This window comes from Centruroides sculpturatus, unplaced genomic scaffold (genome assembly GCF_000671375.1).
Source record: "Centruroides sculpturatus isolate CEXI.00-Female unplaced genomic scaffold, Cexi_2.0 scaffold92, whole genome shotgun sequence".
Lineage (NCBI taxonomy): Eukaryota > Metazoa > Arthropoda > Arachnida > Scorpiones > Buthidae > Centruroides > Centruroides sculpturatus.
Genome location: NW_019384394.1, coordinates 1,038,776 through 1,055,841, shown reverse-complemented (window position 1 = coordinate 1,055,841; position 17,066 = coordinate 1,038,776). Strand labels below are relative to the sequence as shown.

Below are 17,066 nucleotides of genomic sequence, written 5' to 3'. Positions count from 1 at the left end.
GTACTTGTACCTAACTTATACAGTGTAAAGAAAAAGTAATTAAATAAATCTGATTGTTTGCTATGTCTTTATTTGATGTCCACTTTACATTGATGGTTAGCAATCAATAGTAAATCAGATAGTATTGATACTATTGATGTGCATAAGAGTATTGACAGGTATTTCTATCAATAGTATTCAAACACTAATATGCATTATGTAATTTTGGGTTGGGTATGCGTGAGAGTGTTACAAAGCATTATGGGGGACAGGATAGTAACTGAAAAGTATAAAAATAGCATTGTAATTTATGGATGATTCTTCACATGCAGTGTGATAGTCTTCCAAGTTTGTCAAATCATACAAATGAAACTGCTTTGTGATGAGATTTTGTATTAATTTTTTTAATGGAAATATCCTGAAATGTCACTTTATCAAATTTTATGCATTTGGACTGCTAAATATCTCTATGCAGCATTGAATAGGGTGACTAATAACACCCAATCATTTAGATATGGTCTTGTGAAGTCCATAGGTGAGAAATTTATTTTCTGTGATTTTTGATAATGGTAGGATCACATTGATAGCAGATGCAATAAGTAAATTATCAGAAAAGCAAAACAGAATAATATAATGCAAATAATAAACCACAGAATGAAATTTTACATACATGATTTGTAAAAAATTCTTACCTTTCAAATGGAATGTAAAATAGAAAGATAAATGTATATATTTTTTGGATGTTATTATATAAATAAAAAAGTAATAATAGCATTACAGGATAAACAGGAAACTTTGGAAGTCTTTTTACAATTTAATTTGAAAGATGATGATTTTTAAATTAATTCCTAAATAACATATATTTTATCAATACTTTTTTGTATTAGAAAAGATGAATAATTTCTTACTCATTCTTTAAGTCATTACTATTTTTTCAATAAACATTCTGATCCTTACAGAGGATGTTTGAGGTAACAGAAGTGTGTATGTAGAGAAATTGAAATGTATTAAAAAAATAGTAAAAATTAAGAAATTTTCAAACAAATTTGGATAAAGTAAAAATATAGAATAATGAGCAAAGAATGCTTATGATAAAAAAAAAAGAACTGACAATTTAAGAAACAAAAACAAATTTCAGTCAATTAAAGGCAACAAGAAGACAATGAAATGAAGAACGAAAACAATTTTGAATTCTGTTCATATATAAATTCCTTCCCTTATTATTGATGTGTAACAATTATTAGAATGAGTGAAATTCAATGTTTTTATTGATAAAATGTTTGTTTAATATTTTTCAACTTTTTAAAATATGATTCTAAAATGAATTTGTAATTTAACATACAATAAATCAAAATTAATACAGGTTTATCTCTAATCTGATGACTGGTTATCTCTAATACTTGGGACTGTTTTGGATTTTGAAAAGATATGATGGAGCAAAGAGAATTATCACTGTAAGATCCTTTTGACATTTTAACAATACACTACATATCAATGCAACAAAAGATGATGCAATAATGCACATGCAACTATGTTGCATGTGCATTATTGCATCATCTTTTGTGGCAGTGTTAGTCCTATTCTAAAGCTTCCTTCAATAATTTTATAATCTGGGATGGCCAAGACGGTTAAGGTGTCTGTAGATCTACTGTCCTGGGAACCTGGGATCTAATCTGGGCTGGTAAAAAAAATCCTGGGAATTTTAGTAGTCTGTCCAGGATATATTGTATCCTATCCCTTACTAACCTGGGCATCCCTATTGTGGGTCTGGCTGAATCCATGGTATGATATAAAAAAAAAAAAAAGACCCATTAGTACCCATGGTAAAAAGAATAAAATTATAATTTTACATTAAAATTCATTGAATATTTTAAGATAATTCATTCAAAGATTCATTGAATATTTTATTTAAATTTGTAAGAAAGAATCTGTTAATTTCTATTTTAAAATTTTGTGTACAGAGCATATATAGAATGATTCTCTGCAAGCCTTTTATAGGATACTGAGGTAGCAATTTTAAGGCACTCAAGCACAATTACGTGGCATACAATAAGATTGCAACTGTACTCATTTATGTACTTGAGACAGCTGTATGCTGAGTTATATTAATGGTATAAATTAATAGATATTACACACCACCATAAATTATGATGGTTTGTAATAATTTTTGCTAATTAATTCCAAACAAAAATAATCAGTAATTTATATCAACATACATTTTATTAAATAATCTACAGTCATATCTAAAATTAGATATACATTTCTATAGTTAACATGTCTAATGAGTTATAAAAATCTTGAAACTTTTAGAACGACCAAATGGCTGACAGAATTTTCTGTATAATAATACATTTGAATAAATTTCTTCTTTAATTTACATCAATTTCTTTTGGTTTAAATCTTGATATAGGAAAAACGTTTTGTACCCTGCATGCCCTTTAAAATTTGATTGATTGTTTTGATATTATAAATAAATGAGAATTTTTTACAAACAACATTGATAACATTGTGAAGCTGACAACTCTCAAAGAATGATGAATAAATGTGAGCTTTTAAAATAAAATTTCTCCAGATAAATTTAACTATAGCAGTTCTGCTATTTTTGCCTTAACTCTAATAATATAAATATACAGTAACAAGTGTAAATATACATATTAACAGAATTTCAAAATGATTTAAATAAGTGTGTCGGTGGGAAATCATAATTATAACAAATGTGGAAAGGGAAGAGATGGTAAGAGAGGATCAACACAGTTCACCCAAAAATTGGCACAGGTAGCATGATACTGTCTTCCTCCATAAGTCAGTTTATGGCAATCTTTATCCACCTCGTGCAAAGTATTTTTGGCATCTACATTTAGAAGACAAATCCCACAAGCTTTCTGTAGGTTTTCTGGTTCACTCTGTAATATACATGATGAAAAATCCAACAACTTCTCTTCTGGCTAAAAAAAAAAAAAAATATGATTATTTAATATTAAAATAAATAAGAGTTAGTTAAGTGATTTACCAATATAGATGATGATGAAATAAAGACAGTTATGCTATTCCAGGAATGTTCAATATCCTGTAATAGTTGCCGAAGTCTATCTGTTTGTTTCCCCGAAGATTTTGCCGAAGTAGCTATCCTGTTGACAACTTTGTAAACTTCAACCAAATCTAAATAATAATAATAATAAATGAATTTTATCAAGTTATTAGTTAATAAATTTTTTAAAGTGAAAAAATTATAAAAAATAACAACTTTAAATATTTACTTTTAACATAATTTGAACCTTCTTCAGTTCCAATTACTTTATTACAAACAGTACTACTATTCATTTGATTGAAAATGTCAGTAGCATTATGTATTAAATTATGACAACTCTCTAGACATTTCATCCATTCGGAAACATGAAGATCTTCTACATTCTAAATAATAAAAAAAATTATCAAGAAAAGTAAGTAGTATTTTAAATTCTCATTTAGTAATTTTTAACTTACTGCTGATCCATTGAGTCGGATGAAACTGTAACGATCAGTGATGGTAAAAGGTATAGTTGACTGGACAACACTATTTTCAACTACAACAGGTTGACTGGGCAATTCTATATATTTAAAACATTACTAGAAAAATGAAATTTTTAGTGAAAATATTATGATTTAATTAACTAACCTTCTTCAGTATTTTTTGCTAGATCAAAAGAGGGTGATGGAGAATGAGAATGAGAAGAAATTTTTCTAGAAGTGGCAAAGCTTTGCATTTCACCAAATTCATCTGTATTATCCAAAGAAGATCCTTTTAAGTCAAGACTACGAACAGAACCTTGCCTGCTGAGAGAACTCTCAATGCCAGATGCTTTGAAATTCAAACTTGGAATAGAGCCGTGACGGCTGAGAGATGACTGTGATTCTCTACTGTGACATCCAGAGGCAATTCCATCAAAAGTGCCAAATTCTAAACTTGATACTGATTGACTTTCTGCTAAAGAAATGCTGTCTTTACTCTGGATATTTAAAACTATCTCTGATGTCATAATTTGACTGGGATTAGGAAAAGTGGTAATATCCCCATTTTTATCACTAACAGTCACTACAGGTATAGTATCGGTTTGAAATGAAGCAAAATTGCCAAAATCATCAGAATTTGTTGCATCATATGATTCAAATCCTGGAAATTCATCTTTAATGGGCTCTACATTAGTTGCATCAGCACTTAAAAAATCACCAAAATCATCATCTACATTTACAGTTGCATTTGATACCTTTTCAGAAGATTGTTCTTTGTTATTAGATGACTTTTCTTTACTTTTTGCAAATATCTCAGTTTTTTTATTTTTATCAAAACCCCAACTTGAAGTATCTAATTGTGTATTTTCCTGCAGAGCACGAAATATACTATATTTATCTTCATCAGGTGACATCAGGTCAGATTCAGCTTGCTTTGTTTTTGTCTCCTGAGATGTTGGAAAATTGGCAACAAAGGACATTTTTTTTGAAGATATTACAGGAGCTTGTTTAAAATCATCAAAATCATCTACTGTATTATCTATAGTCTGAATTGATGGCACTTTCGTGGTTTCTTCTGTAAAAACTGTGGCAGATTTAAAATCTCCAAAATCATGAGCATCATCAGAAACTGAATCTTGATAAATAAATATAATTTTAAATATCTTTTAATAAAATAAAATGATTGAATACTAAAAAAAAATGTTTACCTGATTCTTTTTCTGTCACTTGTTCAATTTTTTGATCTGTAATTTTCTCAGCAGAGTTAAAATTTGACTGAGAAGAATCTTCAGTCAAAGATTTCAATACATTGCATGTCTGATTGTTTGCAGCTATAGAATCATTAGTGGGTACTTGAGTTTCCAATACTGGCTCATTCAAATTATTTTGTTCCTCTGACAAAGTATTCATTGATGTAACTGGTAATACAAAATATTGTAATACTGGAATAACAGGCTGAGGTATGGAATGAAGAATATCTGTTGATGTTATTGCATGTCCCATCTAATTAAATTTGAAATTTTTATTTAATTATTATTACATTATTACATTTAAAACTATAAAAATATAAAATGCATTAAAATGATAATTTTGTTAAATGTCAATTAATAAATATATTTTGAAAGAAATGAATTTTTTGTATTTTTATTTTTTAAATACTAAAAAGTAATTCTAAAAACAAGTAAAGAATTTTTTGTTTATTCCTCTTATAAACATATTCATCACTAATAATTATAAATATGTGCAGTGTGTAGAATTCTGCTTTTAATGACTATGCTCACAAAATTTTTGAAACTTTTTACTAAATCTATTTTAAATTTACCTGAGCAAGACCAATTAGAGATAAAATAGCATACAATTCTTCACTCGTTAATTGTCCCGGATTAGTTTGATTGCACAATTCCCAAATTTGCCCAAGAATCTCTCTTTGTAATCCCGAAGAAGTCAAAATTGGATAAAGCAGAGTAGTGTCGATAGCATGATTTCCTTGATTTGTACATTCTTGCTCAATCTGATGATATATTGGTGGAACAAATTCTTTACAGCACCATTTTGGAAACCCTAAAATATTATTTGTTAAGAATTGTTATAATGAAGAAACAGAAATAAATTCTATTAAAAATCATAAGAAATTAAAATATATTCAATTCAATTTTTAACCATAAATTTAATTTTTGTGTACATTGATAAAAATGTCCTGTATCAATAAATTTATAATTTAATTTGACAAAAAATTTCAAACATGTATTTTATTAATAACTGCCAACCAATAAAATAATTTTGTAATCATCATTTATGATATATATATTTTTCCACTTTGCAGACATTAAGATAGCCTTTTTTGTGTCCATCAATCATAGATTCAGCCAAATATACAATGGAACAATTTGGTAACAAGGAGTGGGACCCAACATATTTATTCAAATCACTACAAAAAAATTTCTGAGAATTTAACTTACACTCAAACTCAAGTCCCTCAGAACAATAGAATGACACTTGAATGTATTTCAGTACAGCATTTTAAATTACATTTTAACTGTCAATAATTTAATATTTTTGTAAAAAAATTTGTGTTCATAAAAGTACTGTAATTGAGTACTTGATTTGTGAATTCCATTCTGACAGGTAAAACAAAAAATTTTCAAATTCCTCTCAAATATCTGTGTGACTCAAAAGTTGATTTAATATCTTTATAAAATCAAACTGAGTTGGCCAGAGGATACTGGCATGATAAAAACATGTTATTCCTAAGGGCAGCTGTCTTTACGTTATATTAATTGGGCAGCCAACATCTTGAATTCACCTCAAAATGTTTAAATGGAGAGAGAGTCAAGCAATATATGAAATGGAGCTAGAATTTTGAGAAATACAATGGTGTATTTGTTCTCACCTCTTTAATCTAGGATAAGTTATAAAGAAGTTAATATAATCAATTTCTTCTTTTCCATGCACGAGGAATGAATCCAGATCATTGTGATGTCTGAAGACAGAAATTCACATGACACCTAAATCATGGTTTATTTTTTGACTGATTCAGTCTCTTGTAACAGTAATTGTGTAACTGCCACATATGACAGATGGAGATGTCATTGATTAAAATCATTTGTAATGTCATGATTCAATGATATCAATTGTTCTCCCCAGAAATCAGGATGACCTAGATTAAAGTTCCTCACACATTAGACACATCCTAGCATTGTTCTGTCACCCCTAGAAAAAGAGAAATTGGTTAAATTCATTTATTTATAACTTTTCACAGATTAAAGAGGTAGAAAACAAATATTCCATTGCATTTCTCTTGAAATTTGAGCCTTGTTTAATGTATTGCTTGACCCCATTCCCATTTAAACATGTTGAGGTAAATTCAATTGGCAACTGTCTGAATGACACATACAAAATGGTTTTCTATAAGTATAACATGTTTCTATCATGCCAAAATTTCCCGTCCAATTCAGTTAGATTTTATAAGGATGTTATGTGACTTTTGACTCACCTGTATAGTTTAAAAAACAGGTATACATTTCTTCACTAAACAGCCTTTTTTCAGGTACATAGTTATTTAACAATCATATTCGTAATGAATATCTGTCATTAAAATCTTTGTAATCTGCATTTATTAGATTAAGAATTAGATTAGATTTATTAAACAATAATGCTACTACACAGAATTCAAATATCATATTTCCTTGGTTCCACGATGCATTTTATATACAGTTGTGTCCAAAATTAAAGCAACAAACATAAAATCTGTATAAAATCAATACCATGAAATGTGGGAAGTGAAAACTTACATCAATATATAAATCAGCAAAGTGCAATCCTGTCACATAACTGTCATGCAAACAAGGTATGACAGCAGTGCACCTTGCAACAAAATGTAATGCACTATATGTACAGTGAAATCTTTTCTGACAACCATCCATCTGCTAGGATCACTAACAGTGAGGAAATGTTCCTGATACATCAGACAAGTGTTTTAAACTGTTTTAATTAATTTAAAAGAAAATAAAACATTAGTTTATTAAGAAAAAAAACACTGAATATTTTCTACTTTTTATAATTAATTTTTTATTATCTAATAATGAAAAATAAAACAAAGGAAAAATAATTCAATTATTTTGTTTATAAAGTATTTCCTTTATTTTAATTAGATTTTTCAAATGTTTCAAAGTTGATTTATAAATATCCACAAAAAGAAATGATAGTACTGATGTAACAAATAGTCAGATTGCTATCAAAAAATTTTATCTTTATAGTTATATATACTTGTGTTGTCTCAAAGTAATTTATAAATCCAGAAAACATTAAATAAATAATTTTAATCTTTAAAATGTTATTAGAATTTATGATCCATGTTTAAATAGTAATTTTATTTTATTGAACATTAGTATTCATTTTCTCACATCCTCTATATTAAATAACAATTCTACATTCAGGCATATATTTAAGTAATATAAAATTATACAGTAATAATAATATAACTTCAGCAATCTTACTTGGTTTTGGAAGTGTAAACATATCTTGTAATTCATTTATCTGAACTCTGTTCCAATCACAAGCTTTTTCACTAGCAGAAAAACTTGCAGTATGTTGCAAAGTAGGTTGAATATCTTTTACAGAAGGTTTTTGAAAAGTATTAGCTTTGTGAGGACCATTAAGATTGACACATTTACTCATCATATTGTCTAAAGCTAAAATTGTCTTTATTAATTTATAAATTTTTGAATATTTTAAAAACAATATAAACTGAATACATACCTTTAACATTACCTTTAGTATTTTTAACAGACTGTTTAAAAGCTGTTTCAGGAAGTGATTGATTTTCTTTTTGCTTTCCTTCTTTAAATACTGGAGAAACTAATTCCTGATTAGATACACATTTTTGTGGAAGACTTTTATAATTTTCTTGATCAACTTTTGTTGCCACTAATTAAAAAGATTAATTAATAATAATAATAATATTATTTGTGTACTGATTAAATTTAAAGACCATCTGCCTACCTGTTGTATGCAGTGAACTAGAAGAGTGTTGTTTCTCAGTTTTAGTTCCAAATAAATTTTCTAAATATTGAGTAGAATTTAAATTTGATCTTCGATTTGCTACATTAAACTGTTTCAGTCGTTGTTGTTGTAACTGAAAATTTCTTTCTCGTTCTAACTTCTTTTGTTCTTCTAAATATTTCCCACTATCTGGGGCTACAATGCTAAAATATATATATATAATATATAGACCATTCTTACAATTTATTTTTCCAAGATTTTTGCAATTTAAATCCATTTTCAAGACTTGCAATAAAAATTTTTTAGTCTTACTCCATAAATTTCTATATATTACAGCTATATTGGAAATCAATCCACTCACCCAACTGATTGTATGTTGGTTGCCATAGTACCTCTATCCGATGCCACCTGCCCAGCTATGGGTACCACTGGTCTAAAAGTTCCCTGAATAAATTAGCAGACATCTTGTAACAACAAAGATAATACTTTTTAATTTTATCAATCATCAAGTAAATTAATTTAGTACAATTATTAAATGACTTACTAAAAGAGGAGGTTGAAAGGATGGAGTTTGAGAATAAAATCTTGTTTGCTGCAGAGAATATCCAGGATGCATGTTATACATTTGTTGTGGAAGTTGAGGATTATACATCATCTGCTGTTGCCCCAGAATTGGTGTTTGAACTGGTAATGCCTCATTGGTTCCAGGAAATAGTCTACTAAAATTTTTTCAATCAAAAAACATTATAGTTTTACATATCACATTGATTAAACAAACAAAAACTTATTTAGAAGCTTTAAAAAAATCTTTAATTTTATATCATTTTATTTATAATATTTAATATGAAATTATATTAAGAAAAAGTTTTCAATTAAAGAAAATAATTTTGAAATATAAATTAATAAAATAACTTATAAAAAATATTTTAAACTTCAACACACTATATATTCAGTACTAACTAAACATTAGCATCTTAATATTTTAATAACATTATGTACATCTATAAATTTTTGTCTGATGGAGATTATATTATTTTTTAAAAGTGAAGACAAAGTCTGCCCAAAAGGGACCACCATTTATTTTCTTTGTGTTCCAGACAATACACTTTCTTGGTGACTGACCTTTCTTTTTAGGCTACTTGTCGCCAAAAGCTAAAAAGTCCTTTTAAAAACACAAAAATAAATCCTTTTATAGAAATACTTGCAATTTTAATTGGCTATATTTTTGTGTTTTTAAAAGCACTTTTTAGCTTTTGGCAACAAGTAGCCTAAAAAGAAAGGTCAGTCACCAAAAAAGTGTATTGTCTGGTCTGAAACATGAAGAAAATAAATGGTGGTCCCTTTTGGGCAGACACTGTCTTCATTTAAAAAAAAAAAACATTATGTATCTTATGTATAGGTCTCTTTAATCCAGAAAAATTCCTATCATACAACTTCAAGATCAAGAACATTATTTATTGAAATATCAGATTACACATGCACTTGATGTTAAGAATATGTATCCAAACATTTAGTGGAAATTGATAGAAACTAGCCTTAAAGATATGAACGTGGATAAATCATTAATAAAACTTATAAATTTTGCTTATACAAGAAATTATTTTGAAGTGTATACTGAATATTACAGACAAATTGATGGTATTAGTATGGGGTCAAAGATGGGGCCAGAATTAACGGAATTGGTAATGATGAGTATTGATGAAAAAATAAATAATATTTCAGGGGTAAAGATTGTGATGCGTTATGTAGACGATTATTTATTAATGTATAATAATGGTGTAACTGATGAAAAAATTATCTTAAATGTAATAAATAATATTAACGATGATATAAAATTTGATACAGAAAAAGAAAAACAAAGTCAAATAAATTATTTAGTTATTACGATAATAAATGAAATAAAAAACTTTTCTTTTAAAACATAAAAAACCATGTAAAGTAAATAAAACTATTAATTATCATTCATATATCCCAGATACTATAAAAAAATAATACATATATTATGGCCTTAAAAAATATATACACAAAAACATCTAATAATACTGAACGTGAAATAAAATTAAAAGAATTAGATTCTAAGTTTATCTTTAATGATTATCCTGTGAGAAATTTGATAAGTTGGCATAAACAATATTACAAAAATAGATTCAACACAAAATACAAAAGAGATAAAAATTATAAGGCTTTTCCATATGTTAAAAGTATTTTTAATAAATATAATAAAATCCTTAAAAAGGACAATATTGTTTTGCCCCATCTTTGACCAACAAGATTTCACATAATGTTTATAATCTCATGGAAAAAGAAAAAATTATAATAATATTATGAACAAACTTAAAAAAATAGGTGTAGTATATAAGGTTAATTGTGATTGTCAAACTCCTAAAGACTATATCAGTGAAACAGGCCAAATGTTAGAGCTAAGAATTAAGGAACATGAGGCTGCTATAAGGTTGAAATATAATAATTCCCCATGGTTTAATCATATAAAAGATAGTAATTGTCAGATTAACAGAAATAATATAAAAATTCTCCATTCGGAAAAAAATACTTATAAACATAGGTTTAAAGAACATATTGAAATCATGAAATATTCGGGGAAAAATCTGATAAACATTTCGAATGGTATGCAAATTGATACCCAAAGGTATAACCTAATAGAAGGTGCCATAGTAAAAAATTCTTCATAGTAGTGAATAGGCTTGTGTGTATGGTAGGGTGTATAGTAAGGTTTATTTTTGAAACAAGTAAAACGACAAGGCCGTGTTTAGGACAAGACTATGTCTTGGAGACTCACTACTAAGCGGAATCACTTTGACACTCAAGGCGAGTCTCGTTTTCATTCTCCAATCTTTTTTGGTATTGCTGCTTTTGGGCGCGATCATTCAAACTTCGGAGGCCACGACCATGAGGTCGTCCACAATGCATTTTCAATGAAATTAACCTATCCAATTTCGAAATTTCTCTCCATTGTGTTACTAACAGTTTCTCAATTTATTGTAATATAGCACTGAAGAGGGGCCTAGAAACAAAAAGGCCCGAAATGCATATGTAATCTATATTTCAATAAATAATGTTCCTGATCTTGAAGCTGTAAGGTAGTCTACTGGATTTCTGAATATACATAAGAACGAATAGACAGCTATCAAATTATAGAAAATTGTGAACATTATGTATATTTACTTCAAAACATTGATGACATTAAATAGTATATATCAGGGGTGGCCAACCTGCGGCTCGTGAGCCACATGCGGCTCTTTGAAGGATTATTTGTGGCTCTCGATAAATGTACCCGAGTTCCGTTTTCATTTTTGTGTTATTATATTTTAAAAAATTATTATCGTTCCGTATGTGTTTCAAAATGTTTTTTAAATTACTAACAACAAATATAAAAGACTAAGTGCAACGTTGTAACAAATTTCATTTCCGTCCAAGTTAAGAATGATATGACTCATCGAAAACTGCGTGAACGAACGAACATAAACAGTGGCGTAATCGTCCGTTATCGACCGACTCCAGACTGATTTTGAATTTGTAAACTGTCATTGCAATGGACAGTTGACATTGTTCTCTGGAGGAAAAACAATTTGTATCACTCTTGCTATGAATATAATTTGTAATCTGGAATTTTTTGCATACCTTTTTAATACGTATTTAATTGCAGCTCGCAAAAAATTCCAAATTTTGAAAAATGGCTCGGACTATCAAGGAGCTTGGCCACACTGGGTATATATAATATAAAATACTCAATATTGTATATTTAAAATATTACATTATCTTTTAAGGAATTGATGCTACCCAGTACATTAGATGACAGTACATTAGAACCCAAATTATTCAAGCCCTGATTAACTGCACATTATTCAAAGCAAACTTATAAGTGAATACATTACTTCTCTAATACTGTAATCCATAAAAAAAAAGTTTAAAACAATAACATATTACAAAGTGATTTGTTCCTGTTACCTTTTTTTCATTTAATTTCAATATGAGACAAACCAATTCATATTAAAATGTAATAACAATAATACAGATTTTTATTCTTAAAACTACAGTTGACCCCCCTATAATTACGGTCCCTATAATTACGATTCCTATAAAACTACGAAAAAATATACGTATTTTGGAAATGTTGAGTCGGATTAGTGTAGAATCGATTAATTTTATGGAAGAAAACCTTTCAATCAGCCATAGTCCGTAAATTTGACACGTGTCGGGCTGTGATTGGAACGACTTGTAAGAAATCGGATTCCTAATAAATTGGAACGTATCTATATCTTATAGGGGGGTCGACTGTATTGTATTGTACATATTAGCTATATAATAATGATGTAAAAATTGTTGTTTTTATATATGATTAAATTCAATAAACCATAAAAAAAGTTTTAAAAGTGATATATCATATAAATGTTTTATATTCATAATTTTTCATCTGAAATGGTCTAGGTTATCTGTTTTATTTGTATTTTCGATTATATGAAGTAGCATCGGTCCACATTATTCAAGATAATCAGGGTTATACTGTATCAAGAGAAATTTGTAGTTTATTTGATATTTAATTACTTAAAGATATAAAGCTGGATTGTTTAGATCTTTACATCTTTGACTATTTGAATATTGCATTTTGATTTATGTTTTTACATTTAATCATACTATTACAATATTGAATTGTAAAGAAAAATTTTTATTTCTGTATTATTTTCTTAGAAAAAAATAATTTTATGAAATGATTTATGTGAATAATTTTTAAAATTTATTTATTTAAATGTTTGTAAAGAATGAGAAAACTTTAAATTATATAAATACATTTCCTGAATTTATTTTAAAATATATTTGTATACAAATATGCATTGTTGTATACAAAAATGTATATGTATACAAAAATGTATACAAAAATGCAAGAATACATTCTGAGAAATATGTCATTAACAGGGCTGTGGAGTCGGAGTCGGAGTCGTGGAGTTTTGGTGTTTTAGTCGGAGTCGGAGTCGGATTGGTAAGGAAAAGTTGGAGTCGGAGTCGGTAGATTTTTACGCGACTTCACAGCCCTGGTCATTAAGCAACTTTGTTCTTAAACAAACATCATAGAGTGTACTTAAACAAACCTATATCATTTACCCTACTACTCATGCAGGCTTTACTTAAAAACTGTATTACAATGATAAGAATTTATATAACTAAGCATATATAAAAGATACAGATGGATACAAAATTTTCAGCTGCATTATAATCTTATGAGATATGCACTATGTATACAGTCCATCATTAACATACCTGTATTTAAATGCCATATCATTACTTTAAAGAAAACAATTTATTAAATGACTATTTATAAAACATGTTATATTTAAAATTTTTAATATAAAGTAATGAAAACAAAAATAATAAGTATAATATAATTTCAGATATTTTTTGTATTTATAAAGAAAAAATAATAAATAACACAAATACATTTATTCTATTTGTTAGAAACAATTTCATTTTCATTTTTNATGAAAATAAAATGTAAATACAATGTTTTAAAAGTAATTATTTATTGATAATTGATGGATAAAATAAAATATAATTGATATCTGTTCTATTTTGTTATTAAATAAAAATTTTTACATTAATGAAAATTGCGATGTATATAATTTATAAATATCTATTTCAAATTTCTAAACCAAATTATTATTTCCACTTTTTTTTTTTAATGATAATAGAACCTTTTTAATTGCCAATTTTAAACTAGGATGTATGTATTTATGGATTCTACCATAACTTTCAAAGGATTTATTATGTCAGAAAAGAAACACAAGTGTATAACAACTAACAATATAAAATATTGATTGAGAAGATGTCAAAGGGACCAAAAATATATTTCACTGTCAATGATGTAAAAAAAAAACTGTCAATAAAAGAACAAAAGACACTACTCATTGTAAGAAAAATATATGAGAAGCCTATATTAAACAAATACGAAATATTTTGGCATTTTATTAATAAATAAATAAGTGTGTGTGTGTGTGTGTGTGCGCACATACATTTTTAAACATAATCATCATAAAGTAATAATTTGGGAAATGTATTACAAATGTATGAAATAGCATGCATTCCATGCATGAAAACCTTTCTGGTTTTCCTTGATTCATTCCCACATGACAACTGGAACTTCTGTACCAAATGAAAAGCATTAACTTTTCAATATTTCTTTTAATTTGGAATTTGATCTGAAAGTTCCAGAAGTTTGTTGTTACTAGATTATCTGGGCTGTTAATGGCTATGATGAATAACCTATAACTTCAGGTTCTTAAATTTCTTTACTCATAATGAAAGTTCTTCTGGTCTTATTCTCAAATACATTTTGAGTGTTTGTAAGACTTCCCAATTTTTTACCAAATTGATTGTTTTCCCCTTTGCTTACAACCTTTCAAACACAAAATTCAATCACTGCTGTTTTGCATGAAATGAAGAAGACCAGATTTGATTGCTATGCAAAGACAACACATACTGTATAGACTTTGTAGTACATACAAAGTCTATACAGTATGTGGGCAATTCCAGTTACTATGATGTAACTGAATAAGCGAGATGTTATACAGGATGATCGGAAAATGTCTGGCCAAAATTTAAAGGGGGTTAGAGGGAACGAATATAAAAGGATTCGCAATACAATGCTTATCCGGAAATGATGCATGAAAGTGGTAGAGGGCACTGTGTAGGGCAGTCAAAACAAGCCGGCAATGCAAAAAGCTGTTATTTCCCACTGTGATTTCATACAGCATGCAGCACTTTACGAATACTGAACTAGCAGATATCCATCTGATGTATGAAGCTGCAAATGGAAATGGGAGAGCTGCGCAAAGGTTGGGGCTTATTAATAAAGGGCTTGTTACATTTGTTTTTCTCTCTTTCCTTTTACCTTTCCACTTTCTTTACTCTCCAGGACTTTCATGTGGCATTTCTGGACAAGCATTGTACTGCAAATCCTTTTATATTCGTCCCCTCTAACCCCCTTTAAATTTTGGCCAGACATTTTCCGATCACCCTGTATATAGTTGTACACAGTATTTAATATACTTTATTTATCCTTATTTTCACAAAATTAGTCACACAAAAATGCTTAATGTCATTGCTCATAACTATTGACTATAGATGGCCATTCAATTAAGCAAAGTCATCCAATTAACAAACGAAATTTATCACCAGCAGAGTAAGCAAAGAACTTAGTAATTGGAAACACCTATAGATTAATTAATACTATTTTAAAAAGTCACTAAAAATTGATGTAATTTTAATATTAAAATATGAATTACAAAGATTGGCAATATTTATTTCTACAAACTAATATCAAACTTTTCTTTATTTTATCTTCATATCTAATAATAATAAAGGCAACTCATAATACAAAAATCCAATAGAAAAATAAATATCAGTTACAGAGGCCTTAGAAAGTAAAATTCAAAAAGAATAAAAGTTTTTTAAAATAATTTCGACGGACGATTACTATTAATAATATAAGATATTTCCACACGGCTGATTTTATATGCTCAGGTTGTTATTAAGGAAAACATCAAACTAAAAATATTTTCAATAATTAATATTATTGTTATTCAAAATATTTTATTACATTTAAACCATGTTTGGTAACAAAATTAAAAAAACATAAAAAATAAACCTTGTTAAAGTTTTAATCAAATATAAAAATTTATTAATTATCCAAAATTCTGAATATTTAATTTAATAAATTTATAGGATTTATAGAAAGAAAAGCATATTAAAGCAGCAAAAGTGTTATAAGCTGTCATTACAGCTTTAAGTAAATATTACATATCACATATTGACGTGTAACATTTACCATCTTGTTTGTAGGGTAGAAGTTACCTTTAGATAATTTGTATATAGGTGAGTCTATGTGCAAGGGAGCTAAAAGTAACCTCTGCCTATTACATCATCGAAACTCAAGATATTTGTTTCTATTATAACCGGATTTTATTTAAAATTGTTTAAATAATGAAATTCTTGTGTTAAAGTTTTATTCCCACTAAAAAAGTATTCTAAAATTTGCACGTAATTAACAAATTTCCAGATATTTCAAGGATTTTGAAAGCTCTAACTAGCGACTAACCTTCCTGAGTTCTGTTCCCGAAACGCCATTTTGTTTCTCTTACGAATATTCATGAACGAACGAAATGAAAATAAAATGTAAATACAATGTTTTAAAAGTAATTATTTATTGATAATTGATGGATAAAATAAAATATAATTGATATCTGTTCTATTTTGTTATTAAATAAAAATTTTTACATTAATGAAAATTGCGATGTTTTTATGAGACTTTTTTATTCGTTTGAAAAACGAAAATTAAAATTAAAAAAGAAATTATTCCGAGGAAAATTAATAATTGTTTAATTATACAGTCTACATAGTTTACTTTATTTTTATTTTTGACTCTCCTCCCTATCGGCACTTTTTGAAGATCCACAATCAGACGGCAGGATGGCCGAGCGGTCAAGGTGGCAGCCTACCGATCTGGGGAGCCGGAATCGAATAATCTCCAGGAATATTTCGGGGATGGTCCGTCCGGATATGTCGGGTCCCGTCTCTCAACACCCGGC

General features: G+C 27.9%; 1 protein-coding gene across 5 annotated transcripts; it reads right to left on the bottom strand.

Annotated features, from left to right (window-relative positions):
• Window positions 1–2,180: 2,180 nt before the first annotated feature.
• On the bottom strand, window positions 2,181–16,664 carry LOC111618335 (synergin gamma-like). 5 transcript variants are annotated; one of them, XM_023359837.1, is made up of 13 exons: window positions 16,577–16,664; window positions 9,014–9,188; window positions 8,831–8,933; window positions 8,470–8,672; window positions 8,227–8,394; window positions 7,965–8,159; window positions 5,291–5,529; window positions 4,677–4,971; window positions 3,635–4,603; window positions 3,463–3,566; window positions 3,237–3,390; window positions 2,990–3,138; window positions 2,181–2,924 (listed from the first exon to the last, which is right to left on the bottom strand). In XM_023359837.1, the coding sequence occupies exons 3-13, from the start codon at window positions 8,854–8,856 to the stop codon at window positions 2,685–2,687; spliced, it is 2,742 nt and encodes a 913-aa protein (XP_023215605.1). In that variant the 5' UTR covers window positions 8,857–8,933; window positions 9,014–9,188; window positions 16,577–16,664; the 3' UTR covers window positions 2,181–2,684. The 5 variants fall into 5 exon arrangements, with proteins under 5 accessions (XP_023215605.1, XP_023215601.1, XP_023215603.1 ...); XM_023359833.1 differs by having other exon boundaries at window positions 8,831–8,913; window positions 16,577–16,658; XM_023359835.1 differs by having other exon boundaries at window positions 8,239–8,394; window positions 8,831–8,913; window positions 16,577–16,658.
• Window positions 16,665–17,066: the final 402 nt, after the last annotated feature.